We start from the raw sequence: 27620 nt of genomic DNA, 5'->3' as shown, positions 1-27620 counted from the left end.
AGCACAGGATCAGAAAAACCTGAGTTCCAGTACGAGTGGCAGGTCTTCTGTTTACATGTTGGGTGATCACAAGCAAGTTATTAAACCTTTGCAAGCTTATTTCCTCATCTGTAAAATTGGGGTGATAATATTTTCCTTAATAGAGGATTATTAGCACAAAATTTATACTGTATAAGGTGCCAAGTAAAACTCTTAACATTAGGACTAATAGATGTATATTTTCTCCCCACTTTCCCCCTAGAAATTAACACTATTTGAAAATAATCTTCTGTGGGTAAACACGTCTTTTGTACCACTATTCGAACCCTATTAATTAGTATATTCATGTACTAATAATGATGTCTAGTGTACAAAAAATAGACATCTATTGAGATTAGAATTGAAGGCCTAATTTAAATAATCTTTAGAACAAAGTGGGGAAAATAAAAGGATGGCAAATTAGGATTATAGAATCGAGGACAAGTCAAAACTAACCTTCCCGTATGAGTTTCTTGGGAAGTATTTTTCTCTTCCAGACCCCTGCTGCTTGATGACTTCTGTAACATGAAAAAATCTAGCCAGAGACACAAACCACAAAACTATAAAACATAAAAGACAATATTTAGAATAATGTGAAGGTTGAGACTGTAAATCTGTAATTGTGACAAAGGGAAGACATTTGCATGTCATTTAATTTCAAGTGTTATATAAACTCATCCTTTAAAAAAAAAAAACAAATCTAGAGATATAGTAACCCTGTCTCGAAATTTAAAGTCCTATTTAAATTATGCCAGAGCAAATGTCTCAAATCAATGCATCAAAAATAAATCCCTGATTTTACAAGTAGGTCCAGATCTACAATACTTGTAAGCAAATAATTAACACTCCATCCCTGTATTTTTTAAAGCATGCATGTTCTTCTTAATGTTCTTTTTGAAGTCGTACATCTGAATTCAAGTTATCTCTATTATTCTTAACACAGGGAAGTGAATCAAGTTTTGAATGGTCTGATGGCAGTGCCTTTGACTATATCCCATGGAAAGATAAAAAATCTGCTGGAAATTGTGTTGTCTTGGATCCAAAAGGAATTTGGAAACATGAAAAATGCAACTCTGTTAAGGATGGTGCTATTTGTTATAAATCTACAGAACGTAAGACTTGATTTCAAATAACTGTATATTTACTAAAACATGACATTTATTTTATGCACATGATTAAATACTCAAAGGAACTTTTTGTAGATTTTAAATAAGGTTTATTCACAAGTCCTATCAAAATAATTTTGATACTTTGTGAAGAGAAACAAATATGATATGCCCATTCAGGGAATTTGTTCTCAAAGACTTTCAATTGTTCTGTCACTAGATGAGTTTTACTCTAGAATTTGTGAATTTTAATTTCACTTAGCAATGTTTTTCAAAGGCTGAGATGCTCCTTTTAAAAAAGGGTTCCACAGCATAGAAATTTGGGAAACACCTCTATGATTTACCATATTGATGGCTCTGAAAGTTTCTATAGTAAAGAAATGTTTTGTGTAACTAAACGTTTTCCAAACATATAGGATCCTTAAAATCTAAAGAAAGAGCCCCTTCCTTCAGGGGCTGGACCTGGGGTCGTCCCTGGTGGGTGGAGTATGAATCATGATGAAGAGCACAAGAACCTACAGCGCAAGCTGCAGAGGCCCTCTGGGCAGGCCACGAGATGTGGCCATGTGGTTATCTGAAGCTTCTGGTTCTCGGTGCTTACCATATTTTCTGCTCTGAAGAATCCTCAAGAGATGTTTAACATTCAACAGATTTAAGCAGAAGAAAATGTGAACACCTTATCTAGATATACAAGTGAATACAAGAAAAGGCGAATGATATAGAGAATGAGGAATAAAAACACAATCAAGAACTGACATCTTAGTTGTTAGGTATAGAAAATAAATTTAATCTTTTAGAAAAACAATTGAAACACATGAGAAATATGATAAAGCATATAGAAATGGAGAGGACATCTGTGTTAGAGAAACAGACTTTATAGGATGAAGGAGAATGACAACAGCTCAAACACAAATTCAGTGATGTATTGGGTTGAATGGTGTTCCCCAAAATGCATGTCCACCCAGAACCTCAGAATGTGACCTTATTTAGAAAAAGTCTTTGCAGAAGTAGTTAGTTAAGATGAGGTCATACTTAATTAGGATGGGCCCTAAATCCAGTGACTGGTGTTCTTATAAGAGGAGAGACTCAGACACACAAGAAGAAGGCCGTTTGATAACAGAGGCAGAGATTGCAGTGATGCAGCTACAAGCCAAGGATTGCCAGCAACCATGAGAAGCTAGGAGAGAGGCATGAAACAGATCCTTCTTCAGAGCCTCTAGAAAGAACCAACCCTGCTAACACCTTATTTTCAGACTTCTAGTCCCCAGAACTATGAGAGAATAAATTTCTGTCGTTTTAAGTCACCAAGTTTGTGCTAATTTATTATGGCAGCCCTGGGAAACGAATACAAGTGCAAACTTAAACTGGATCTTAAAAAAAAAAAAAAGAAAATAACAAGTATCGGTGAGGATGTGGAGAAATTGGAACCCTTGTGCATTGCTGGTGGGACTATAAAATGGTGTTTAGCCACTGTGGAAAATGGTATGATGACTCCTCAAAAAATTTAACATAGAATTACTGTATGATCCAGCAATCCCACCTCTGGGTATGTACCCAAAAGAAGTGAAAACAGGGACTCGAACAGATATTTGTAAAACCATGTTCATATCAGCACTATTCACAATAGCCAAAAGGTAGAAGCAACTCAAGTGTCCATTGATAGATGAATGGATAAGCAAAATGTGCTGTGTACATCCTGTGGAATATTATTCAGCCTTAAAAAGAAAGGAAATTCTGACACAATGTGACATGGGTGAACCTTGAAGACATTATGCTTAGTGAAATAAGCCAGTCACAAAAGGACAAATACTGTAAGATTGCACTTATATGAGGTACCTAGAGTTGCCAAATTCACAGGGACATAAAGTAGAATGGTGGTTGCAGGGAGGAGGGAGGAATGAGGAGTTATTATTTAATGGGAACAAAGTTTCAATTTTGCAAGATGAAAAAATTTTGGAGGTGGATGGTGGTGATGTTTGCACAATAATGTGAATGTACTTAATACCACTGAACGGTACAGTTAAAAATAGTTATAGTGGTAAATTTTATGTTGCGTGTATTTTACCCCTTTCAAAAAAGTTGAATCTTCTTGACAAGAGTATAACAAACTTACCACAATGCAAGAGTTGGAAGCAAAACTTTATGAAGAACAGTAAGGAAAGAAAATGTATGCAGTCTAAAACAGCCCAGTTGCAGCCTGGACTAGAAACAAATAGACTTTGAAGATAAGGCATTTCCATATGTTCTCAGTGTAAGAAGAATTTTTTAAAAGCCAGCCCATTCATAAAAGTCCGCTTGTCCTAGCCATGCATTGGTAGCCAATGTTCAACATGTTTTGCCTCTAATGAAGCAACACACATTACTCCCTGTGCAATGAAGGAGTAGTCAGCTGTATATTTTTGGCAAAGAAACTATATTCACAATGTGGTAGAATCAAGAGCTTGCTAGTACCGTCTTCCTCCTCTGGCAGCATTAATGAAGAATTGTCACAAGTCTTACAGACTTTGCAGATGAATTTGCAGATGACCAAACGTCATCTGCAACTGGGAAACTTACCCAGGAGTAATCAATTGTCAAACTGAAGGAAGAAGACTTGGAACTGAAACTAGTGGCATTAATGGGAAGTATGGAGGCAGAAGGCAATCAAATAACTAGATTTCAAAAAAGAACAAGCCCAGGTGAAGAAACAGAGGATAGAGAAGCAGAAGGAGGAATGGAGAGCCATCCTGAAGTCTCCTGATGAAGAAGGAAGGGACAGCAGCCATTCTTCTGGAATCATAGGGATCATAAATAAAAAGAATTCTACCAAACTGTGACAAGGAGAAAAAAGCAGAAAAGGCCTTCAGTGACTGAAGGATATGCAGACCATACATAATGCATACAGAACAATGGTTTGGGTTGAGATTACTGGCCATACGAGGTCAGATATTTGTTTCAGATAATCTGTACCCCACCAACAGGATGCCAGCAATTTACTTTCCAGTTCTCATACTCTCTTCTGTTGGAATTAACAATGGTCTTAAGGGGCACAGGCTTCATTACACAGGCTTCTTGTGTTACACAGCACAATTAAAAATTAAAGAGTTTAAGTGGAAACAAGGGGAATTGTTAAGAGCTGCGAAGCCACACTTACTTTTTTTGTTTGAGACAGATTTTACTGTGCTGATCTGTTGTGCTTTGTAAACAAATTACCAAATTTTCACTTGTGGGTGTGATTTTTTTTTACGGCAAGGTACAACTACATTTTTATTATTACTATAAAAAGGAATCCAAAGAAATAAAGAATTTTAATTATTATTTCAAAGTAGTTACAGGTCTACCCAAGCTGTCTTTTCTTCTTCTCCTAGTCTGTCTTTCCAATTGTTTTTACTTTAGTCTAAATTCATCTTAGAGGGCTAAGTACTTTCCTCTGTATTCTCAGTTTTAAAACTGGTATTCCAAAAACTAACAAGAATGCATACTCATACAGTGTGGGCTGCAGCTGTCTCCGATGTGTATTGAGTTGAATGCTTCTTACCCACAGGAACCACAGTGTCAACCACAGTGTCAGTGACATTTAATGAGATTTTAAAAGTCAGTCATTTTTTTCTGTGCATTTTCACAGTTATGTCTAACACTTTTACAGCTAAAGAGGTGTCCTCTCATACATACTCATCAAGATGTCCAGCAGTAAAAGGGAATGAGTCACAGTGGATTCAGTACAGGGACCGCTGTTACACGTCTGATCAGGCATTGCACAGTTTCTCAGAAGCCAGACGGTTTTGTTCAGAGCTTGGTAAGTTAAAATGTGTTGACTTTCTTTGACTCAGTAATTTAATCATTGGAATTTTTCTTAACGAAACCCTTTAAAACAAAGATTATATTTTTGAAAATATTTCTAAAGCACTCACTAATTATAATAGAATTATTACCCAATTGCCTAGTGGTGGGGAAATGGTTAAGTATTTTATGATATATGAGCTCAATGTAATATTGAAATAGCCATTAAAAATGATCAGTGTCAGACCTAGGGCCACATACAGACTGAAAGTGAGGGGATGGAAAAAGATATTCCATGCAAATGGAAATCAAAAGAAAGCTGAAGTAGCAATTCTCATATCAGACAAAATAGACTTTAAAATAAAGACTGTTACAAGAGACAAAGAAGGACACTACATAATGATCAAGGGATTAATCCAAGAAGAAGATATAACAATTATAAATATTTATGCACCCAACATAGGAGCACCTCAATACATAAGGCAAATGCTAACAGCCATAGAAGGGGAAATCGACAGTAACACAATAATAGTAGGGGACATTAACACCCCACTTTCACCAATGGACAGATCATCCAAAATGAAAATAAAGAAGGAAACAGGGGCTTCCCTGGTGGCGCAGTGGTTTAGAATCTGCCTGCTAATGCAGGGGACACGGGTTCGAGCCCCAGTCTGGGAAGATCCCACATGCTGCGGAGCAACTAGGCCCATGAGCCACAACTACTGAGCCTGCGTGTCTGGAGCCTGTGCTCCGCAACAAGAGAGGCCACGATAGTGAGAGGCCCGCGCACCGCGATGAAGAGTGGCCCCCGCTTGCCACAACTAGAGAAAGCCCTCACACAGAAACGAAGACCCAACACAGCCAAAAATAAAAAAAATAAAAAAAAAAGAAGGAAACACAAGCTTTAAATAATACATTAAACAAGATGGACTTAATTGATATTTATAGGACATTCTATCCAAAAACAACAGAATACACTTTCTTCTCAAGTGCTCATGGAACATTCTCCAGGATAGAGCACATCTTGGGTCACAAATCAAGCCTTGGTAAATTTAAGAAAATTGAAATCATATCAAGTATCTTTTCTGACCACAACACTATGAGACTAGATATCAATTACAGGAAGAAACCTGTAAAAAATACAAACACATGGAGGCTAAACAATATGCTACTAAATAAACAAGAGATCACTGAACAAATCAAAGAGGAAATCAAAAAATACCTAGAAATAAATGACAATGAAAACACAACAACCCAAAACCTATAGGATGCAGCAAAAGCAGTTCTAAAAGGGAAGTTTATAGCAATACAGTCTTACCTCAAGAAACAAGAAAAATCTCAAATAAACAACCTAACCTTACACATAAAGCAATTAGAGAAAGAAGAACAAAAAAAACCCCAAAGTTAGCAGAAGGAAAGAAATCATAAAGATCAGATCAGAATTAAAAAGAAATGAAGGAAACAATAGCAAAGATCAATAAAACTAAAAGCTAGTTCTTTGAGAAGATAAACAAAATTGATAAAGCATTAGCCAGACTCATCAAGAAAAAGGAGAAGACTCAAATCTACAGAATTAGAACTGAAAAGGAGAAGTAACAGCTGACACTGCAGAAATACAAAGGATCATGAGAGATTACTACAAGCAACTACATGCCAATAAAATGGACAACCTGGAAGAAATGGACAAATTCTTGGAAAAGCACAACCTTCCAAAACTGAACCAGGAAGAAATAGAAAATATAAACATACCAATCACAGGCACTGAAATTGAGACTGTGATTAAAAATCTTCCAACAAACAAAAGCCCAGGACCAGGTGGCTTCACAGGCGAATTCTATCAAACATTTAAAGAAGAGCTAACACCTATCCTTCTCAAACTCTTCCAAAATATAACAGAGGGAGAAACACTCCCAAACTCATTCTACGAGGCCACCATCACCCTGATACCAAAACCAGACAAAGATGTCACAAAGAAAGAAAACTACAGGCCAATATCACTGATGAACATAGATGCAAAAATCCTCAACAAAATACTAGCAAACAGAATCCAACAGCACATTAAAGGATCATACACCATGATCAAGTGGGGTTTATCCCAAGGATTCTTCAATATATGCAATCAATGTGATACACCATATTAACAAATTGAAGGAGAAAAACTATATGATCATCTCAGTAGATGCAGAAAAAGCTTTTGACAAAATTCAACACCCATTTATGATAAAAACTCTCCAGAAAGTAGGCCTAGAGGGAGCCTACCTCAACATATACGCCATAAAGACCATATATGACAAACCCACAGCCAACATCATTCTCAATGGTGAAAAACTGAAACCACTTCCTCTAAGATCAGGAACAAGACAAGGCTGCCCACTCTCACCACTATTGTTCAACATTGTTTTGGAAGTTTTAGCCACGGCAATCAGAGAAGAAAAAGAAATAAAAGGAATCCAAATCAGAAAAGAAGAAGTAAAGCTGTCACTGTTTGCATATGACATGATACTATACATAGAGAATCCTAAAGATGCTACCAGAAAACTACTAGAGCTAATCAACGAATTTGGTAAAGTAGCAGGATACAAAATTAATGCACAGAAATCTCTTGCATTCCTATACACTAATGATGAAAACTCTGAAAGTGAAATTAAGGAAACACACCCATTTACCATTGCAACAAAAAGAATAAAATACCTAGGAATAAACCTACCTAAGGAGACAAAAGACCTGTATGCAGAAAACTATAAGACACTGATGAAAGAAATTAAAGATGATACCAACAGATGGAGAGATATACCGTGTTCTTGGATTGGAAGAGTTAACATTGTGAAAATGACTATACTACCCAAAGCAATCTACAGATTCAGTGCAATCCCTATCAAACTACCACTGGCATTTTTCACAGAACTAGAACAAAAAATTTCACAATTTGTATGGAAACACAAAGGACCCCGAACAGCCAGAGCAATCCTGAGAAAGAAAAACGGAGCTGGAGGAATCAGGCTCCCTGACTTCAGACTATACTACAAAACTACAGTAATCAAGACAGTATGGTACTGGCACAAAAACAGAAATATAGATCAATGGAACAGGATAGAAAGCCCAGAGATAAACCCATGCACATATGGTCACCTTATTTTTGATAAAGGAGGCAAGAATATGCAATGGAGAAAAGACAGCCTCTTCAATAAGTGGTGCTGGGAGAACTGGACAGCTACATGTACAAGAATGAAATTAGAACACTCCCTAACACCATACACAAAAATAAACTCAAAATGAATTAAAGACATAAATGTAAGGCCAGACACTATAAAACTCTTAGAGGAAAACATAGGCAGAACACTGTATGACATAAATCACAGCAAGATCCTTTTTTACCCACCTCCTAGACAAATGGAAATAAAAACAAAAATAAACAAATGGAACATAATGAAACTTAAAAGCTTTTGAACAGCAAAGGAAACCATAAACAAGATGAAAAGGCAACCCTCAGAATGGGAGAAAATATTTGCAAACGAAGCAACAGACAAAGGATTAATCTCCAAAATATACAAGCAGCTCATGCAGCTCAATATCAAAAAAGCAAACAACCCAAAACAAAAATGGACAGAAGACCTAAACAGACATTTCTCCAAAGAAGATATACAGATTGCCAACAAACACATGAACGGATGCTCAGCATCACTAATCATTAGAGAAATGCAAATCAAAGCTACAGTGAGGTATCACCTCACACCGGTCAAAAAGTCTACAAACAATAAATGCTGGAGAGGGTGTGGAGAAAAGGGAACCCTGCTGCATTGTTGGTGGGAATGTAAATTGATACAGCCACTATGGAGAACAATATGGAGGTTCCTTAAAAAACTAAAAATAGAGCTACCATATGATCCAGCAATCCCACTACTGGGCATATACCCTGAGAAAACCATAATTCAAAAAGAGTCATGCACCGCAATGTTCATTGCAGCTCTATTTGCAATAGCCAGGACATGGAAGCAACGTAAGTCTCCATCGACAGATGAATGTATAAAGAAGATGTGGCATATATATACAATGGAATATTACTCAGCCATAAAAAGAAACGAAATTGAGTTATTTGTAGTGAGGTGGATGGACCTAGAGTCTGTCATACAGAGTGAAGTAAGTCAGAAAGAGAAAAGCAAATACCGTATGCTAACACATATATATGGAATCTAAAAAAAAAAATGGTCTGACGAATCTAGGGGCAGGACAGGAATAAAGACACAGACGTAGAGAATGGACTTGAGGACACGGGGAGGGGGAAGGGTAAGCTGAGACGAAGTGAGAGAGTAATATTGACATATATACACTACCAAATGTAAAATAAATAGCTAGTGGGAAGCAGCCGCATAGCACAGGGAGATCAGCTCGGTGCTTTGTGACCTCCTAGAGGAGTCGGATAGGGAGGGTGGGAGGGAGACGCAAGAGGGAGGGAATATGGGGATATACGTATGCATATAGCTGATTCACTTTGTTACACAACAGAAACTAACACAACATTGCAAAGCAATTATGCTCCAATAAAGGTGTTAGAAAAAAATGATCAATGTAACAATATGTACATGGTAAATAAAAGTAAGTGGGAAGAAATAGAATAAAAAATTGCTAAGTAAACTATTATGTGAAAATACTGACAAATGAAACTGTTTTAAATATAGCTAGATGTGCTTAAATGAAAGGATTAAGAAGCTGATTTTTTGTGAAGTTGGTTAAGCAGTAAATACAAAATTGTAGATTTTTCATTACCTGGTCATTAATAAGTAAGCTTAGCCTGACCAGGGTAACAAAGTGTAAGAAGCATGGGTTGTTCATCCGTTCTGCAAAAGGGATGGCCCACACCTCTGAACACTATAACGGACAGGACTTTTTGTCTTCAGATTTAACTAAAATGAAAGAGCAGCAATGATTGACTCCCTCCCATGAGAAACTTGGCGGGTAGTCTAACTGTGAAATGACTTCTAGGGAGACCACCTAGAGTATTTCAAATACCTGCATCCTTGGGTCTCAATTTAGGCAGGCAGATGACATTTATCTTATTTTACTAACTTGTGGAGACACTTTACTGATTTAAAAATCTCCTTGTTGCTGCTTAGCTACATGATGGAAACTTTTGTGTGGGAACTGTTGTGTGTTATACATGTTACACGTGGTGGGAACTATTATGAGCTCTATATACATGTTCTGAAAGTCAGAAGCCTCTTGCTCCTAAAGGAGAAAAAAGGTTTACTGTCATTGTAGTGTAGGGTTTAAGCACTTAAGCCTTGGAGACAGACAGGTCTGGGTTCAAATCCCAGCTTCCATACTAACTAAGCTGAATGATATTGTGGAAGCTACATAATTGTTTCTCTTTCTCCTCTGAACAATGAGAATGAAAATAGTACTCACTTCAAAGTTTGGGTAAAGGTTGGGTTGTTGTAGAAATGAATGAAATGGGATAATGTGTGCTAATTTATCACAGAGCTCTGCAAGTGGAGAGCATTCGTAACTATTCTTATCATTAGAAAGATTGAGATTGACTTTCTATTTCTAAAGCTGTCTAGCTATGAAAGTCTGACAAACTTACTTAATCTTCTTGCCCCTCCATTTCCACATCTGTAAAATAGTGATAATACTTTTCTACAGGACTACGTAGTATTAAACAAGGTAAAGTGTGCCCACTGTGGTGATCTGTAGAGAAGAAAAGGCTTTCCTTTGCCCTTCTTTAAATACTTCACACCACAAAAGAAATGCTTTAGTTCAAGTATGGATAAGCTTGTTTGGGTTGAAGACTATTTGATTCCATTTAGGATGGATTTCCAAATCTAGTTATTATTTTGTTTCTATCCCTTGCCTGATGCTGGTGATAGCACTATTATCCCTGTGGGTTTAGGGCAACCTATCAAACTTCAAGAATACTCACTCATTCAGTGCCATACTATATTTAGGAACTTAACAATGGATGACCAAGTACTCTTATGTATAAAATAATATTAAAAGGAAGGCCAATGCTCTCTGACATCTCAAACCTATTTGCTTTTATTTTCATTTTAACAGAAGCAAAGTTAAAGCTGAGTAATTGTACAGAACTGGTTGTTGAGGAGAGAGTGTTGAAAATCTATAGGGGAGCACAGACTTCTGCCATTACATACCCCATTCTTATGACTAGCTGTTCAAACAGAAAGGTCTCACTGGTTAGGTAGTTCCAAGATCCAAAAATATTACCAGGTAAACATTTTGAGGAAATGTAAAATTTCTATATACAAAGTTTCAATCTAGAATATTACTAACTTTTTTAGAAGCTATTAATGTTATATTTTTAAAAATCTGAAATAAATATCAGATTTTAAGAACATTCTGTGTCAAGTTTGAATATCTTCGTGATCTTGATCATGATAGTTTTTGTCAAATGGCTGGTTCAGAATAAGCCACTTCCCTAGTTTGCATAAAACTAATTGGTTTGGGGTTTGTTTTCCTTCAACAGATCATTCTGCAACTATCGTTACCATAAAGGATGAAGATGAGAATAAATTTGTGAGCAGACTGATGAGGGAAAATAATAACATTACCATGAGAGTTTGGCTTGGATTATCTCAACTTTCTGCCGGTAAATGACGTATCTGTATGTACAGTGTGCAAAGAGAGTTCTAACTTGTCCTAAATACCAAGTCAGCCTCACTAAAGAATGCCAAGTGGTGGCTAATTCGAATGCTTCTTAGTGATGAATAAGCTAGGTCTGCTGTTTTAGAGGCTCATAAATTCCTAATGAATAAACAAGTGACTTATTAGTAATGATGGAAACACTAATGAAATAGAAAATCAGGTTAAATCAACTGGAATTGTTTTAGAGGCTTAAGATACTTGGGTCAACAGAGTATTTTTTTCTCTTGTGGCAATATCTGTGTCCCTCGTGTCCCCCACCAGGAACCCTTAGATTTCTAGTGTCTATCACACGGTGTTTTTGTAGCTTTTAACTGTTATTCAGAAAGTTCTCTTCCTGTTGTTCCCTTCCCTCTAGGAACGTTTTTTACCATAGAGCTAAATTAAGTCTTAATGGTGATTTTTTTTTCATACTAGCTTAGTAAAATTGCAGAAATTTGGTTCAAAAAGGTTTGTGGAAGAGTTTTTCAATAAGGCATAATAGATAGAGGGTTTCAGTGCACTTGAAATTGATAAAGAATGAAGAGTACAAATTTGATAGAAGAATAGGAAGTCTGCTTCACATTTTATGCAAATTTGAATTCTAAATAATTAAAATGAGTGTGAATTCCAAAATATTAAGTATGTGTCAAAAAGTCAGTGAATTCAAAGTTGGCCATCTAAATGAATTATAAATTGTGTTTATACTATCACCACAAGGTGGTGCAACCTCAGCTGGAAAGCAAAAATGGAGTCATGGGGAGGAGGCCTTCTTGGACCCCGCTGGACCTTTCCTCGCCCACCAGCACACTGGGAATGATTTTTAATGGGGGAGGGGGGCGGAGAGCAAGAGAAAAGGGATACAGGTCTTTAGAAGTCTATCCGTCACACAGTAAATGTACAGGCATTCTGCACTTTAATCAAAACACCATATTCTATATCAGTGCTGTCTAATAGAACTTTCTGCAAAGATGAAATTGTTCTATATCTACGCTGGCCAACATAGTAATCACTAGCCATATATGGCTATTGAACACTTGAAATGCGGCAAGTGCAGGTTATGGACTGATTTTAATTTTTTCACTTTCAATAAATTTCATTTTAAAATAGTGGCACAGCACAGTTCTAAGGAAATAAATTATATGAGCCATGCACCTTTTAACCTTAGTAATTTAGTTGCAATAAACATAGTTATACTTAATTTCTTTCTTTAGATCAGTCTTGGAATTGGTTAGATGGATCAAAAGTGACATTTGTCAAATGGGCAAATAAATTTAAGAGTGGCAGTGGACAATGTAGCATTTTGTTAGCTTCAAATGAAACTTGGATAAAAGTTGAATGTTCACGTGGCTATGGAAGAGTTGTCTGCACAGTTCCCTTGGGTAAGTATGTAACCTGTCCTTAAGGAACACTTTGCAGAATAGGTCAAGAAATAAATGTACAATTCAATTATGTGCAGTTTTGTACTTTGTCCTAAAGTACTTAGTCCTTAGAGTATATCCAAACAATCTTGATTAACTTATAGATTCTTTCCCTCAGAAAAACAGATAGATTACAGATGACAATAAATGCATAAGATGTCTAGGACTCCCAGAGGAAAGTGCTAAACTGTCCAAAGTTTGTATATTCTTTCCTAAGAAAAATGGAAGCTGCCAGAGTATTAGGGAGGTCATTTCTTTGAAAATGTTAAGATGTATTTTATTCCATAGTTCAAACATGTAAAAACTCAAAGGTCTAATTCTACAGTTAGTTTGTTTCCTTTCTCCTCATTCCCATAAAACTCATAATTAACAACAATGCAAAACTATTTAATTACTTAAAATGTCCTGAGTATCTATAGGAAATCATAATTTGAACTACCATTTCATCATAACTGATACATAAAATAACCACAAAAATCTTATCTTAATAAGCTCTAAAATTTTCACATCAACATTTTTAAAGATTAGCATAAAATGTTCAGTTTGGTGTACAAATATTAAAAATAAAACCCTAATTCTAGGTGACCAGTATCTATATGCATTGATTCAGCAAATATTTAGATTATCTGTTTTATGTGCGGAGCTATACCCGTGTACAAGACAGATAAGAAACCTTTTCTCACAGATCTTACAATCTAATGGAGGAAGACATAATAAGTAACCAAGCAGGTCTATTTTTAAAAGAGAGGAAAATATCAAATAGTTATAAACGCTATATAATCGAGACTAGGGGGTTGACTACTCTAGATCAGGTTATCAGAGAAGACATCTTAGAGCAGGAGATATTGAAGCTGAGATCGGAAAGGCCTTGGGGACCAGGGTAGGAGTCACAGCAGGCAGAGGTGCCAGCTGGAGCAGAGAGCCTAAGACAGAACAACTTGCTGTGGGCTCAGGGAAGAGCTGCAAAGTAGACAGGTGCCAGACACTTAGGGCTTTGGAATCCCGAGTCAAGAGTTCAGGTTCCATTCTGAGTGGAATGGAGAGTGACTAAAAGATTTGCGGTTGGGGGGGGGGCAGGGGGGAGCAGGGTTAGAGTGGTATAAACCAAGAGTTCTGTTTTGGCATTTTGAGCCATCCATGTGGAGATGAGCTATTCACATGGCATGTGCAGTGTGTGCCTTTGGACATATGAGAGAGAAGGGAGGTCAGCATAGAGATGGTATTAAAGCCATGGGAAAAAATGAGTCCATCTCGACAGCATGTAGACAGGGTCTGGGACGGTGTCTGATATTGAATAGCAAGGAACTAAATGAGGTCTTCCTAAAGGCTTAAATTCCTTTAAAGCAAATAATACTTTATTTGGCATTAGGTAAGTCAAACACAAACATTTACAACTTTTAGCAATTTGCTATCCAAGTAAGGTAATATACTGGAAATGATAGTCTCAAAGGGATGATGGGAAGGGAAGTGAGAATAATGATAGCACTTTAATTTCTTTGGAAGAAAATTGCTATAGCAATGAAGAGGATTTGAATGAAAACAGTTAAATTGGAAAAGAAAACACTTAAGTGTCTGATGATGAATTTGAATTGTGTTCACACTATGAAACAATCAGGTACTTACTGTATCTAATTTGTACAGTGTTTACATATGTGACATAGAGCCTAATGTATAAAATCAATAATGATCACTTTTATACTCTCTCCTCCACTGTCAAACCTTTCCCTGTTCTAGGCCCTGATTACAGAGGAATGGGTATCACATTTGCTGTGCTAAGTTTCTTAGGTCTCATCAGCGGATTGATCTGGTTGCTTTTCCAAAGGAACCGTTTGCACTGGGTGGGCTTCTCATCAGTTCGGTATCAACAAGGAGCCAATGAAGATGAAATTATGCTTCCTTCTTTCCATGACTAAACTCTTCTAAAGGTTTGCTAATTTGCACTGATGGTTTAGGAAACCATTTAAAATGAGCCATTTAAAATTTTGCCAGTGTCAGTATTTACTCTGTTTCAAGGCAGAAGTCTTAAGTACTTTTTTTTTGTTTGTTTAATTGCTATCCTGGTATCTACAATTACCCACAAATGCCATGTTTATAACTCTACTTAATAGAATGAAAAGGAACCAAAGCTGGAACTAAAGTCCAAATTGTTCATAAGATAATAAGTTTAATGTGCATTTTTCTCTGTAAGAATGTGGTTGGTAATAAGGATATGTATATTTTAATGGTATTTTAATACAACATCTTAGGAAATCAAAACTGGCATATTACTAGGTCACAGATCTACCTTTTAAGAACATCCGAGCCAAATGCAAAATTAGTACCTCAAGGTAAAAACACAGCTGTAAATAATATCAACATTGTTTTAAAATAGTCATTTGTAGCTTTGGGGGGAAATTATTGAACAATGAAACATGTAAACAGCAAAATGGTGCCTCTTGGCAAGAGTTTCTTATACTATTCCAAAGATATTTCACACCAAAATTATTTAAACTCAAATGTTTTGTTCTGTTCATAGTTTTTTTTTTAAAAAGACTTTTAAAAAAGATTTAGTACTTAACATTTTTCTGAAATGTGTTTTTTTGTTTTATGTACAACATATAACTGTTTTCTTTTTAAAGGGAATCAGCTAAGGATAAGATTTTTTGAAAATTTCACAATTTATATACTTACATAGTATGGCAACTTCTGACTAAGCAATTTTTATTACTTTGTTGCCTTTTACATAAACTAAAGAGAAAAGAGGCCTGTGAAGGTAACTGTGTATCTCACATTTGTAAAAATGAAAATTTTACCGTGAAACTCTAAACCTTGTGATTACTACTAAAATATTTAAAATTAGGAATGGTTTAGGAAACAGTCTTGTGGTTATCGTTTTGAATTTTACCACCTAGAATATATTCTTAATAATAGCTTCTACTGCATATGGTGAATGTTTTATTCAGTGTTTAACTTATACTTGTACTTTAGAATATTTTTGTATAAAATCCACAGATTTATTTTAAAATTTAGAGTGTTTATACTATGATAACATTGTAAATAAATTTCTAAGACAACTTTAGTATAGTCTAAAACTCTTTAGTACAGTTGTCCTGAACTGTTTTTTACTTAATTTGTTAAACTAATTCTCTTGCTCTATGATCTGTACAATTCTAGTTGTTAAGACTTTCTTCAAAGAACTAAACAAACTGGATGCAAAAAGTACAGGTATATGTAGTAGTGATGCCATAATAAAGTCGTTTTATTTTTTAAGTAAAAGTGTTGTTGATCCTTGTTGGGGGAAAAAAATGTCTAAATTGGGCTTTATTATGTTAGGCATATAGCATGACAAGAAATAAAGTGTCCAGCTATTGTAAAGCAAGGCATCCTTAAGATTTTGTGTGCATTTTTAAAAGAATAAACGTAATCATCCCTACATCTCTGAATGTTTGATTTTAGGCTCCTTTTTTGATTCCTCTGACTCAGCGTTTCTTTAAACTACTGGATCAGCAGGGATTCCACCTATGATCCACTTGCTTCTCATTCTGTGTGCTCCCCTCGGGAGATCCAGTACACCACCTCCCACCCCATGACATTCATCAACCACTTCTAGGTCAGTAGTTCAAATATCTAGTTCCAAGTTCATGTTTCTAACTCCCACTGAACAATCTCCATGAAACTCCTTCTCAGCATGATAAGAACTGCCTGTATTGTGTTCCCTTCCTCATTTCCCCTGTTCCAGATGTCTCAGAAGAACTGAAGACAACTTTTTCCAATCTTCCTAACTAATCCAGCACCTACATGTGGTCTGACAAAATTGATATTTCAAAACCAGGCACCTAAAAAAGCAGGCAAATACACCCAATGATCAGGTATAGGGGACAAATTTAGAAGTGCTACCAATGACTGTCCTCTCACAGCATGTTCCCTTCCCTGATCCCAGGGCAAGATGTTTCGTTATCTGGGAAATCTCCCCTGCAAATGGCTGCTGTAGTGTTGGCAGCCCCCAGTCCTGACCCCACTGCTGAGTTGAATCTAGAGAGAGCCAGAGATTCAGGTTCTTTTCTCTTAGGTTCATTTAATCCTAAAACCCTCCTGGAGGAACAAAGACCTAATTGTTAGGTCTTTGCTCAACAACGTTTTCTCTAAAAAGACAAATTTTCACTATATGTATCAAAGACTTTTTTTTTAAAACTAGACCTCATGATCTGTACAAAGTTAACTCTGATTTCCTGTATATTCTAAATTCAAACATTTTCACAATATTACATCTCAACAAATTTAGCATACACCTATTTCTCTTTTTTCCCAAGCTAACTTAATCACAAGCAGAATTTGAGACTTTTTTTCTATTCTCCCAAACAGTTCTTCTTCTTATATTCTCCTTGAATTAATATGAAGACAGTATACCCCTTGTTTCCCAAGCTAGAAACTCAGAAGTCATCCTTAAATTCTCTCTTTCTCATCTCTCTAATCCAACAATTCTGTCAGTTTTTTTCCACACTTCTCATGAACTGGTTATCTCCATTGCCAGCTGTCTTAATTCAGACCTCTATCCTTTTTTGCTTCCTGGATTATCTGCACGAGGCTCTTCACTGGTCTTCCTCATCAGCCTTTCCTCTTCCTCCCATTTTTCCTGTTCCTGGGCCTAGGGGACCTGAAATTCACAGAGGAGGACTCCCCCTCTGTTTTGGTCTAAAGTTATCTAGGCCTAACTTATCTCACAACAAGGGAGCTCAGCAATGCCCAGCCCAGGACCCTCCCCAGGCACCTTATGTGGGTTGATGTCAGTCCTGAGAAGTCCTAAGAGGGTATCCGGTTCCCTGGCCAAATACCCTCTTAATACAATGTAGAGTCAAGTCAATATTGCTCCAATTGCTAAACAACAAGGAGCCAAAGTCAGATAAAACTGGAATCCAGGAATCAGGAAAACATTGGTGATTTTAACCAATGGAAATGCAGGCAATCACCAGAATCCAGATGGAAGTGAGCTGAAAAGTGAAAGGGAAATTAGGAAATAGAGAACATGAAATCTTGAGAAGTATGTAGAGATGGGCCATAGCTAGAGAGAGAAGGAGGGTTGAAGAAGATCTTTTCCTAAAGGAGAGCAGAAAGAGATTCACAGGTTGAGAAGCTTAGAGGAAAGAAAACAAAACACATCAAAAACTAAAAACGATGGACAGAGAGAAGTTGATGCTGGGGAGAGATGGGGAGTCATTAATTGAAGAAAATCTTGGAGAAGATGGGACGAGAGGGGCAGTTCTAAACCCACATAAAGAGGAACTAGGTTTGGATGGGATGGGAGGAAGCATGCATTCCACTCTGAGAGCAAGAGAAAGACCTGTGCGAAAGGGAAGGGGAGAGCAGATAAGTATTTGAAGATGTTTGTCTACACCTGACGGCCCCTATTTTCCTATTGAGTAGAAGGTGATGTTTTCTGCCGAGAAAGACAAGTATCAAATGTGGTTTCAGCTTGAAGAGCATAATAAAAAAATTGAAATATTCTATGTGGGGAATGAGAGAGGAGAATGACCAAGACAAAATAAAAAGATTGCAGAAGAGGCTTACTGGGCCCAGATGAAATTAAAAACCATATATTAGTAGAGGCAAGCATCAAGAGAATTAATAGATTTCCTCTACCTGCCCTCAGCTACTTCACTAAAATTGAGGGAAAGGAGACTATGAAGAAGAAAGAAGAGACCCCCATCCTCAAAAAAGTAAAAATAGAACTACCATGTGATCCAGCAATCCCACTTCTGGGTGTATATCCAAAGGAAATGGAAACAGGATCTTGAAGAGATAACTGCACTCCCATGTTCATTGCAGCATTATTCACAATAGCCAAGATATGGAAACAACCTAAGTATCCATCAATGGATGAATGGATAAAGAAGATGTGATACACACACACACACACACACACACACACACACGAATATTATTTAGCCATGAGAAAGAAAGAAATTCTGCCATTTTCAACAATACGGGTGAATCTGGAGGGCATTATACTAAGTGAAGTAAGTCAGACAAAGAAAGACAAATATGTATGATATCACTCATATGTGGAATCTAAAAGAGCCAAACTCATAGAAACAGAGAGCAGAATGGTGGTTACCAGGGGTGGGAGTAGGGGAAAAGGGGGGATGTGGTTTAAGGGTACAAACTTCCAGTTATAAGATGAATCAGTTCTGAGGAATATACAGCATGGTGATTATAGTTAACAATACTGTGTAATATACTTAAAAGTTGCTAAGAGAGTAGATATTAAATGTTCTCACCACAAAAAAGAAATGGTAATTATGTGACAAGATGGAAGCTATGGTGGTAATCCTTTTGCAATATACATCAAATCAACACACTGTGCACCTTAAATTTACAAAATGTTATATGTCAATTATATTTCAATATATTTCAATAAAGCTGGAAGTTTTTAAATTTTTTTTTAATTTTAAAAAAGAGGGAAAAAAGGAAGAGACCCCAGGAGTCACAGTTGGCCAGGTGGATGCAACAGAGAAACAAGGGAAGGTATGGTATCCAGGCTGGATGAAGAAGGGAGAAATAAAAGGCCGGGAAAAATGAAGTCAAGGGATTGGAGTCTGGAATGAGGTCAAAGAGAAGTGAAAGAGAAGGAAAAATATAAGGTATGAGGTGTGACTGGACAGTAGAACATCATAGTGAGAGATCTTGATGAAATAGTGTATTATTCCGTGCAGACGTGGTAAGTAGTCTGTTTTGTCATATTAGCATAAAAAATGAGGAAGTATGCATCAGAGTTAACAGTGGGGAAAATATGCCTTCCCTTAGTTCAAATGACTTAAAAATAAAAGACTGCTGAAATGGGTTATTTGCCTAAATGACGTTGATTCATTAAGGTTCTACTCCTATTGTAAATCTAACCATTATTTGACAATTAGTTTTAACGCAAAGTAATCCACATCGATACAACATACTCTGGTGCCCGAGGAAGGGGGTGGAGATGACTTTTCCAAATACATGACTGCACAGAGCTGTTCATTTTACTTGTGTAGTTAGCAGGACAGAAGTGTCCAGAATCAGGATGTTTTCGTATTTAATGAACATTGTGTACATTTGGAAGGATTTGCTTTGGGTTTGGCTTTAGTATATAAACCCATCATTGACAGTCTGAGAGGAATGATGGAACTAAATAAGTTGAGCAAGACCTTGATACTTTGGCAAGAGAGGCTGAACCCGGAGAGGGTGGGAGAGTCCAGCAGAAGACCTGGGCTCTGGTTCATTTTCTGGCATTCACTGTGTGGCTGTGGCTAAGTGATGTCCCTTCTTTGGACCTCAGTTTCCTTATCAGTAAATGAAGATGGCCCCTACCACCTCTAACATTCTATGACTCTCCTTATAGACCCCTTTGGTCAGATAGATTTCCTTGGTGCAATCACTCCATTTCCGACTTGACTATTAGAGGAATGGAAAGGGTTAGAAAGGATTGGAAAAGGTTAGACTTGATCTTTTAGAATAGACTTTAATTTTTGAGCAGTTTTACGTTAAAAAATGAGCAGAAAGTACAGAGAGTTCCCATATACCTCCTTATCTCTCCCCACGTTTCCCTATTATTAGCATCTTGCATTAGTGTGGGACATTTGGTAAAACTGATGATCCAGTATGGATACATTATTATTAACTAAAGTCCACAGTTTACATTAGGATTCATCTTTATGTTGTATATTCTATGGGTTTTGACAAATGTATAATGATATGTATCTACCATTACAGTATCTTACAGAACAGTTTCACTGCCCTGAAAGTTCTCTGTGCTCCACCTATTCATGCCTCCCTTCCCACCTCCCCCAACCCTTGGCAACCACTGATCTTTTACTGATACCACAGTTTTGCCTTTTCCAAAATATAAAGTTGAAATTACAGGGTATGTGGACTTTTCAGATTGTCTTCTTTCACTTAGCAATATGCATTTAAGGTTCCTCCATATCTTTTCATGGCCTGATAGTGCATTTCTTTTTAGTGCTGAATAATATTTCATTGTCTGGATGTACCACAGTTTATTTATCCATTCACCTATTGAAGGATATCTGGGTTGCTTCCAGGTTTTGGCAATTATGAATAAAGCCACTGTAAATATCTACATATACATTTTTGTGATGGGGACTTCCCTGATGGTCCAGTGGGTAAGACTCCATGCTCCCAACGCAGGGGGCCCGGGTTCGATCCCTGATCAGGGAACTAGGTCCCACGTGCAGGTCGAAACTAAGAGTCCGCATGCCGCAGCTAAGAAGTCTGCATGCTGCAACTAAAGATCCCGCATGCTGCAACTAAGATCCCGCGTGCCACAACTAAGACCTGGCACAACCATAAATAAATAAATTAATTAAATATTTTTTTAATTTTAAATAAAATATTAAAATTTAAAAATAAATAAAATATTTTAAAAATTTTGTGAATATGTAAGGTTTTAGCTTGTTTGGATAAATACCAAGGAGCATGATCACTGAATCATATGGTAAGAGTATATTTAGTTTTGCAAGAAGCTGCAAAGTGTCTTCCAAAGTGGCTGTACCATTTTGCATTCTCACCAGCAATGAATGAGAGTTCGTTTTGCTCTCCATCTTCATCAGCATTTGGTGTTGTCAGTGTTCTGGATTTTAAAAGCCATTCTAATAGGTGTGTAGTGGTATCTTGATTTAATTTGCAATTCCCTAGTGACATGTGACGTATGTTTTCATATGCTTTTTGCCATCTGTGTATCTTCTCTGTCAAAGTGTCTGTTCAGCTCATTTGTACATTTTAAAATTGAGTTGTTTGTGTTTGTAGAGTTTAGACTTGATTTTAAAGCACTCTTTTGCTAATGACATGAGACAATGTCAGGGTTTAAACAAGCAGCCTGCCTGGCCCTGATTGTCTGGTTCCAGAGACACTCACTAGTGGAGTTACAGTTGCATAGTTTATACATATAATAAGAAGTATGGGTGGGTTTTTGGTTTTTTTTTCTTAAACGACAGAAATTTATTGTGTCACAGTTCTGGAGGCCAGAAGTTCAACATCAAGGTATCCATCAGAGTTGGTTCCTTCCAAGGGCCGTACAAGCATAGTTTAAAGACCCCTAATCCAGAAGCTGCTGACAGAGAAAAGTTGTCTGAGGGCCACAGTCCACTGAGAGAAGAGACTTTGAAAAGGTTTCTGACCATTAGGTCCAAAGGACAAACACCACTTTAACCAAGGGATCAAAGTTAACATCACCAGTGATGAGACAGAATGACATGGTCCTCCTGGGCCGGGCATACGGCTTCTGTGGTGCTCTTGCCAGAAAACAAACAAACAACAACAAAACAAAAACAAAAACATAACCGGACTCCTGTTCTTCTCATCTCCCTCAGGAGGAGACATCAGACAAACTGAAACTAAAGGACATTCTACATAGCGACTGGCCAGTGCTCTTCAAACTTGTATCCAGATGGATGGTGAAAGATAAGCAATGACGCAGGAACTGTCCCACATTAAAGAGACTGAGGAGACGTCACATCTCAGTAGTGTATGACCCTGGATTGGATTTGAGAACAGAAAAAGAACATCAGAGGGACAATTGGTGAAGTGTGATAACGGCTGTAGATGAGTCCACAGTATTACACCAGTGTTAATATGCTGGCTCTGATTCCTTGTACTGGAGTTAGATACGACGTTAATATTTAGAAAAGCTGGCTGAAGGGTTACGGAAATTCCTTGTACTACTTTGGCAACATTTTTGAGAGGCTGAATTTATTTCGGTTCAGATGAAAAGTTTTAAAAATCACGGAGAGTCGGAGCGCCGGCCGGAAAGCAGCGCGGGCGGGCACTCGGGCCGGTGAGGGGCCGCGGGTGGGAGGGGTCGGGCGGCGGCTCCGCACTTCCGAGCAGCGCGCGCGCCGGGCCCGCAGCGCCGTCATGCCCCGCGCCGCGCCGCCCGCTCTCCTGCTGCCGCTGCTGGGCCTCGCAGTCGCCGCCGCCGCCGCGGGTAAGCTGGCCCCTTGCCGCGCCCCCTCCTCGGCCTGGGAGCCCGGGCCCGGAGCGACCGCCTTCCCGCCGCCCGGCGCAGATCCTGCACCCCCTCCGCGGCCGAGGGCTGCAACTCGACGGGCATGTCGCGCTCCCCTGCACGCGCACCCCGCGCGCCCCCGTGCGCCCTGGCGTCTGGTCACCCCCCCTCCTCCGCGTTCGGTGGGTTCCGAGAGAGCGCCCCCGGGGAGGGGGTCGCCGGGGACCCGAGAGCGCCCTTCGTCTCCCGCCGTGTCCACATCCTCGGCGCAGACCCCATTCGCGGGCAGGGGGTCCCAAACGGCGCTAATTGACAGGAGAGCGGAGGGACTTAGAGCCCCAGGACGAACATAGTTTCAGGGCCATTTGGGGCTGAAAGGGGAAGTGGGGAAGCTGGCTGCGGAGATGCCCCCCGCTCGTGAGCGGCGGGGGCGGGGGGTGGGAGGAAGCTGGCCCTCTTTTGGTCTCGGCGTTGTTTGTCCAATTGGTTGGTGTTCAAGTTGTCGCAACAGGAAAACAGTTCAGCCAAATAACCCTGAATGGAAGTGGGACGAGAACGGGGGAGGCCTGGATTCCACTTCAGTCGTGTGATTTAAAAATCTTTAAGTCCAGTCTGCTGTTGTGCAAGTGACATCTGAAAATTTACTCTTGATGAGTCAGTCATTTCCAAAATGAATCGTGAGGAAAATGGACAATTCTCTTGAATGTTTTGTGTTTTTTTAAACAATTTTCTCTTGCAAACATGTCAAAAATGTTGATGGGGGAAACTCTGGGGAAAGACTTCCATCCAAAATCACTATTGATTGAACAATTCCAGGAATTAAGGAGCAAAATAAACAAGAACTAAGTGAGTACTTGCGTGGGTTTGAATGAAATGATTACGCACGAGTTTGGCTTTTTCCCCGCCTCCCCCGAATTTCACTGCCATTTTATAAATTCCTGCTGGAAGCCTGCTGACAGGCGGGAATATATTAAAGGATCTCAGTATTGGAGGCAGCAGTAGAGTAAGCAGCTCAGAAGTTGCTTTTTTTTTTGCAAACTCAAAGCTCCTATCCTGACACCTTTTGTCGACCAGCATTTATGACCAGTTATGCCATCTGCTGCCTATGGAGGAGCAGAAACAAGAGTTTCACACTGTTGAGACTGAGCACATTGGTTTTGTCCAAAACAAGGCTGGACTAGAGATTCTGTGAAGCCCTCCTTATGCACGCCCTCCTTATGTTTGCCAGTAACATCTAAACGCCCATTTAAGCCACCCTCTGGGTTGCCGCGCCTTCATATGTCAGGCTAGGTAAAATAAATACTTTTCTTGTCAGATTTTTTTAGAAGTCCGTTTCTAGATTGTGGTGTCTCTCTTCTTAAGAGAAGCTGTTTTGATCAGCAATGGAAGACAGGCTGTTACCCACCTGGGCTCTTGGGCTCCTTAATAGAAATTGATGAGACCAGATGAGGAATTCAGGCGAGGCTTTATTAGGGACTCGTGCTGCAGCGTGAGGGAGCGAGAACAAGTAACAAGTGCCCTTGCTTGCTCCCTGAGCGGGGGCGAGCTGATCCCCTAAGTGGGGTTGAGGGTAGGGGCTGACATGGGTGGCTGGAGAGGTGGCTTAGGTGGGCTGCCCACCCCCTTGGTGGTGCTGTGTGCAGGGATCCTTTGCTCCGGGCAGCTCAGAAGCGGCAGCTGGGTTTTGATCTTTTTGTATCTTGTTGCTCGTAATTTGCCCCAACTGTGCATGCGTGCAGTTATTTTTAGTCTCTTATAGTTTCTTTGCATTCTGTTGCTGGAGGAGATGTTTGTCCAGGTGCAAGCACTGCAGCAAAGGGTCCCAGGTCCCAGCCTGTCTCAAAACTATCTTTGGAAAGTTTTGTTCTTTTTCCTTTTATAAGTCCAGTATGGTTAAATAGACTTTTCAAGAGCTGAAGAAGTGCCTGTCGAATAAATGATTGCTATTAATTAATCAGCTTCTCTCAGGAGGTTTGAAGGATTAATTTAGAAGGAGCATGAGCTTTGGAGTTAGGTACAGACTCTGTGGCCTTGATCGAATTGTGCAACTCATTGCACTTCAGTAAAATGGAGATAATACCCATAGAGCTGTAGTGAGCCTTCAGTGAGAACTCCATGTCTAGCACCTATTCCAGGCATGGTGAATCTTGGTTTTCCTTTGTTCTCTTCATACGAAATGAAGGGTAATTATTGCAAATAGAAAATTATGTCACGAGTGCCACTTTATGTCTGTTGATGTGTATGGTTACTGAGCACATTCCCATACATGTTGATAACACAAGGCTGAAAAACTATGTGTTTGATTATCATACTTCACAAATCTATCCAGACAAGATCAGGAATCACATTTGGCTTAGAACTAAGTAAAGAAAGAGCTTTTCAAGGTTCTCATGGAATTTGCTGAATGGCAAGGTCTTAACAGAAGAGCTCCTAGGGTGTTGCATAAAGTATAAATGTAATATTGAAATGGAAATTATTGTTATTGTTCTCTGTTATTTTGGAGTTTATTAGTGTAAATGATCTTGTGTTGTTCTTAGATATTATCTTGAAGAATCACAATGAACAAAAAATACCTGAGTAAGGTTCCATGGCATCCCTTTGAAAAAGTTCTTCTGTAACGGCACTTTTTGTACATAGTACATGATCGGTATGTTTCCTGGGTCATTGGTTTCCTGTGGGCAGCGTGAATATAAGTGAACACAAGCGTGTTAGAGGAAACCCCATTCTATGGTCACTGTGTTGTTACTAACTTTGAGTTGCCATAGCCTACAATACTCTGCCTCCTTCCCTGACACCACCTCTTACCGCCCTTCCTGCTATTCACTGTTTATCCACACTGACCTCTGGGGGACTCAGCCACCTCCTGGCTCTTCTGCCCAGACCCCCCTCCCCTTCCCCAGTCCTTGGCATGGCTGCCCCCTCCCATATCGTTCAGACCTCTGTTCATATGCCACCTTCTCTATCACATCCCCGTGTTTTCCCTTCTTCAGAGCACTGAATTCTCTCGGAATCAATCTCGTTTTTTCACTGTCTTCTTGCTTTTCGCTCCCCTTACCAAGGGAGCTCCGTAAGAGCAGAAACTTTACTATCTTGTGGATTTTTTGTTTTGTTTCGTTTTGAAAAGTGTCTCTGTACTTTATTCTAATTTATAATAAAAGGACAAAAAATTTAGATGAATGATTTAAGAAGTAGGGGGCGATAATGGGATTGCAATTTCCTTCAAATTATTTTTACTTCTGCCCATGAACTCATCTCATAATTGAATTCAAAGCATTAAATCACCTTAATCTATTGATGTGACTTTTTCTGGCCCTTGTGAATGACACAGTGATGTTTCGGGGGAAATTATTTCAGATTGTAAATTTTGAAATGTTAGTGTTTGTCTTCCAATGAAAAAGTGAAATAGTAATTAGGTATTATTTCAGGACTTCTTTCATTGTTGAGAAGCTTTTAGAAATGTGCTCACGTGTTGAAAATTAGTTTTGCAACGGGGTTGCTGTCCACAATTTTTTATTATACATATCAAGTATTTAAGATTATTTTAGATTTTGAGGACAAATCTTGAGATTGCATCTATAAGAAAATGGACCAGTGTTGCCCAGTAAGAAAGGTGCAGAGAAACACTGGCACCCTAATTCTATGAATAAAAGTCATGACAGCTTTTCTGAGAAGGGACGTGAAGGGAGAAGATGGGGGTGGACATCATGGAAGCTAGGTTGGGTAGCGTGGAGAGGGGACGGAGTGTCAGAGTGGCCGAATTTCCTTACAGTTCAGGGATATGTTGCAGCCCAGGCCCTCCGGATTGTCAGGGGCCTGGAACACCATGTCCTCCCCCATACTTAATAAAGGTAATAACCAGCGCCTCTTTCTTCCTCTTCCTCTGCCCTTGTGGAAGGTAAGTGGCTGACTCATGTCTAATGGGAGAGGGGCAAAGGTCTTACTATTGACAAGGAAAAAAAAGTACAGTCTTGCCTCCTTTGTTAACAGTCAGAACAAGTCTGTCCCAAGGATCACTTCCTCTTATTCTGTGCCTGGTTCTTTAAAAAAACTAATTACAAGGGAACAGAGAGTTCCATTAGAGCTGACTGGTAATGCAAAACATTCTTGTGGCTCTGCCATTTTAGTCTTTTAGCACATGATAATTTTAAGCGGAGGATCTATTTGGAAACTTCTGGAGTTAAGTACAAGCTTTTAAAATTTTCACCAGGCTCCTAAATTTCTGTACATATTAAACCGATAGAATTATAAAATTATACAATCCATGAAGAGTCATTTAGGTGCGTTATTAATAACAACCTATCTTTCAGCAGCTGTGAAGAAGCAAGAGTAACAGAAAAGCACTTTGGAGAGAGCATTGTGGGCAGGATTTTTTTTTTTTTTGACCCAAGGATATTTCTTGAAATATATTTTCTAGAAAACATTACAGAACCCGTAATTGAAAACTTATGGCAGTATTTTGGGGAGACAGGTTTTTCATTGTAACAGGATTATAGCCAAGATACTTAGCATTGAAAAAGACTTAGTTTAGCCTTTCTGCTCACGAAGTGCGTGAACATCAGTAGGTTCCCTCACAAGAGGTATCAGCCTCTGTTGGAACACTCTTCTTCCAAAGTAAAAATATATGTCTTGAGTAGTGCTTAAAGCTTGCTTCTGGGGCACACACTCTGACTGGTAGCATGAGAAGAAGGGTTCAGTGCTACATTAACTGGA

General features: G+C 38.6%; 1 protein-coding gene and 1 pseudogene across 4 annotated transcripts in view; both read left to right on the top strand.

Annotated features, from left to right (window-relative positions):
• The window catches only part of LOC132368965 (CD302 antigen), a 132024-nt gene that overhangs the window by 80655 nt on the left and 23749 nt on the right, over window positions 1–27620 (top strand). The window contains exons 31-35 of one of the 4 annotated variants that reach the window (XM_059927959.1): window positions 962–1130; window positions 4750–4899; window positions 11362–11484; window positions 12731–12898; window positions 14672–14903. In XM_059927959.1, coding sequence (XP_059783942.1) covers window positions 962–1130; window positions 4750–4899; window positions 11362–11484; window positions 12731–12898; window positions 14672–14850 — 789 coding nt within the window. In that variant the 3' untranslated portion in view covers window positions 14851–14903. The other 3 variants (XM_059927958.1, XM_059927957.1, XM_059927956.1) reach the window with 3 other exon arrangements.
• Window positions 3242–4684, top strand: LOC132368382 (centrosomal protein of 57 kDa-like; annotated as a pseudogene).

The sequence above is a fragment of the Balaenoptera ricei genome, chromosome 7 (assembly GCF_028023285.1).
Source record: "Balaenoptera ricei isolate mBalRic1 chromosome 7, mBalRic1.hap2, whole genome shotgun sequence".
Lineage (NCBI taxonomy): Eukaryota > Metazoa > Chordata > Mammalia > Artiodactyla > Balaenopteridae > Balaenoptera > Balaenoptera ricei.
This window is presented reverse-complemented; position numbering and strand designations above follow the sequence as displayed.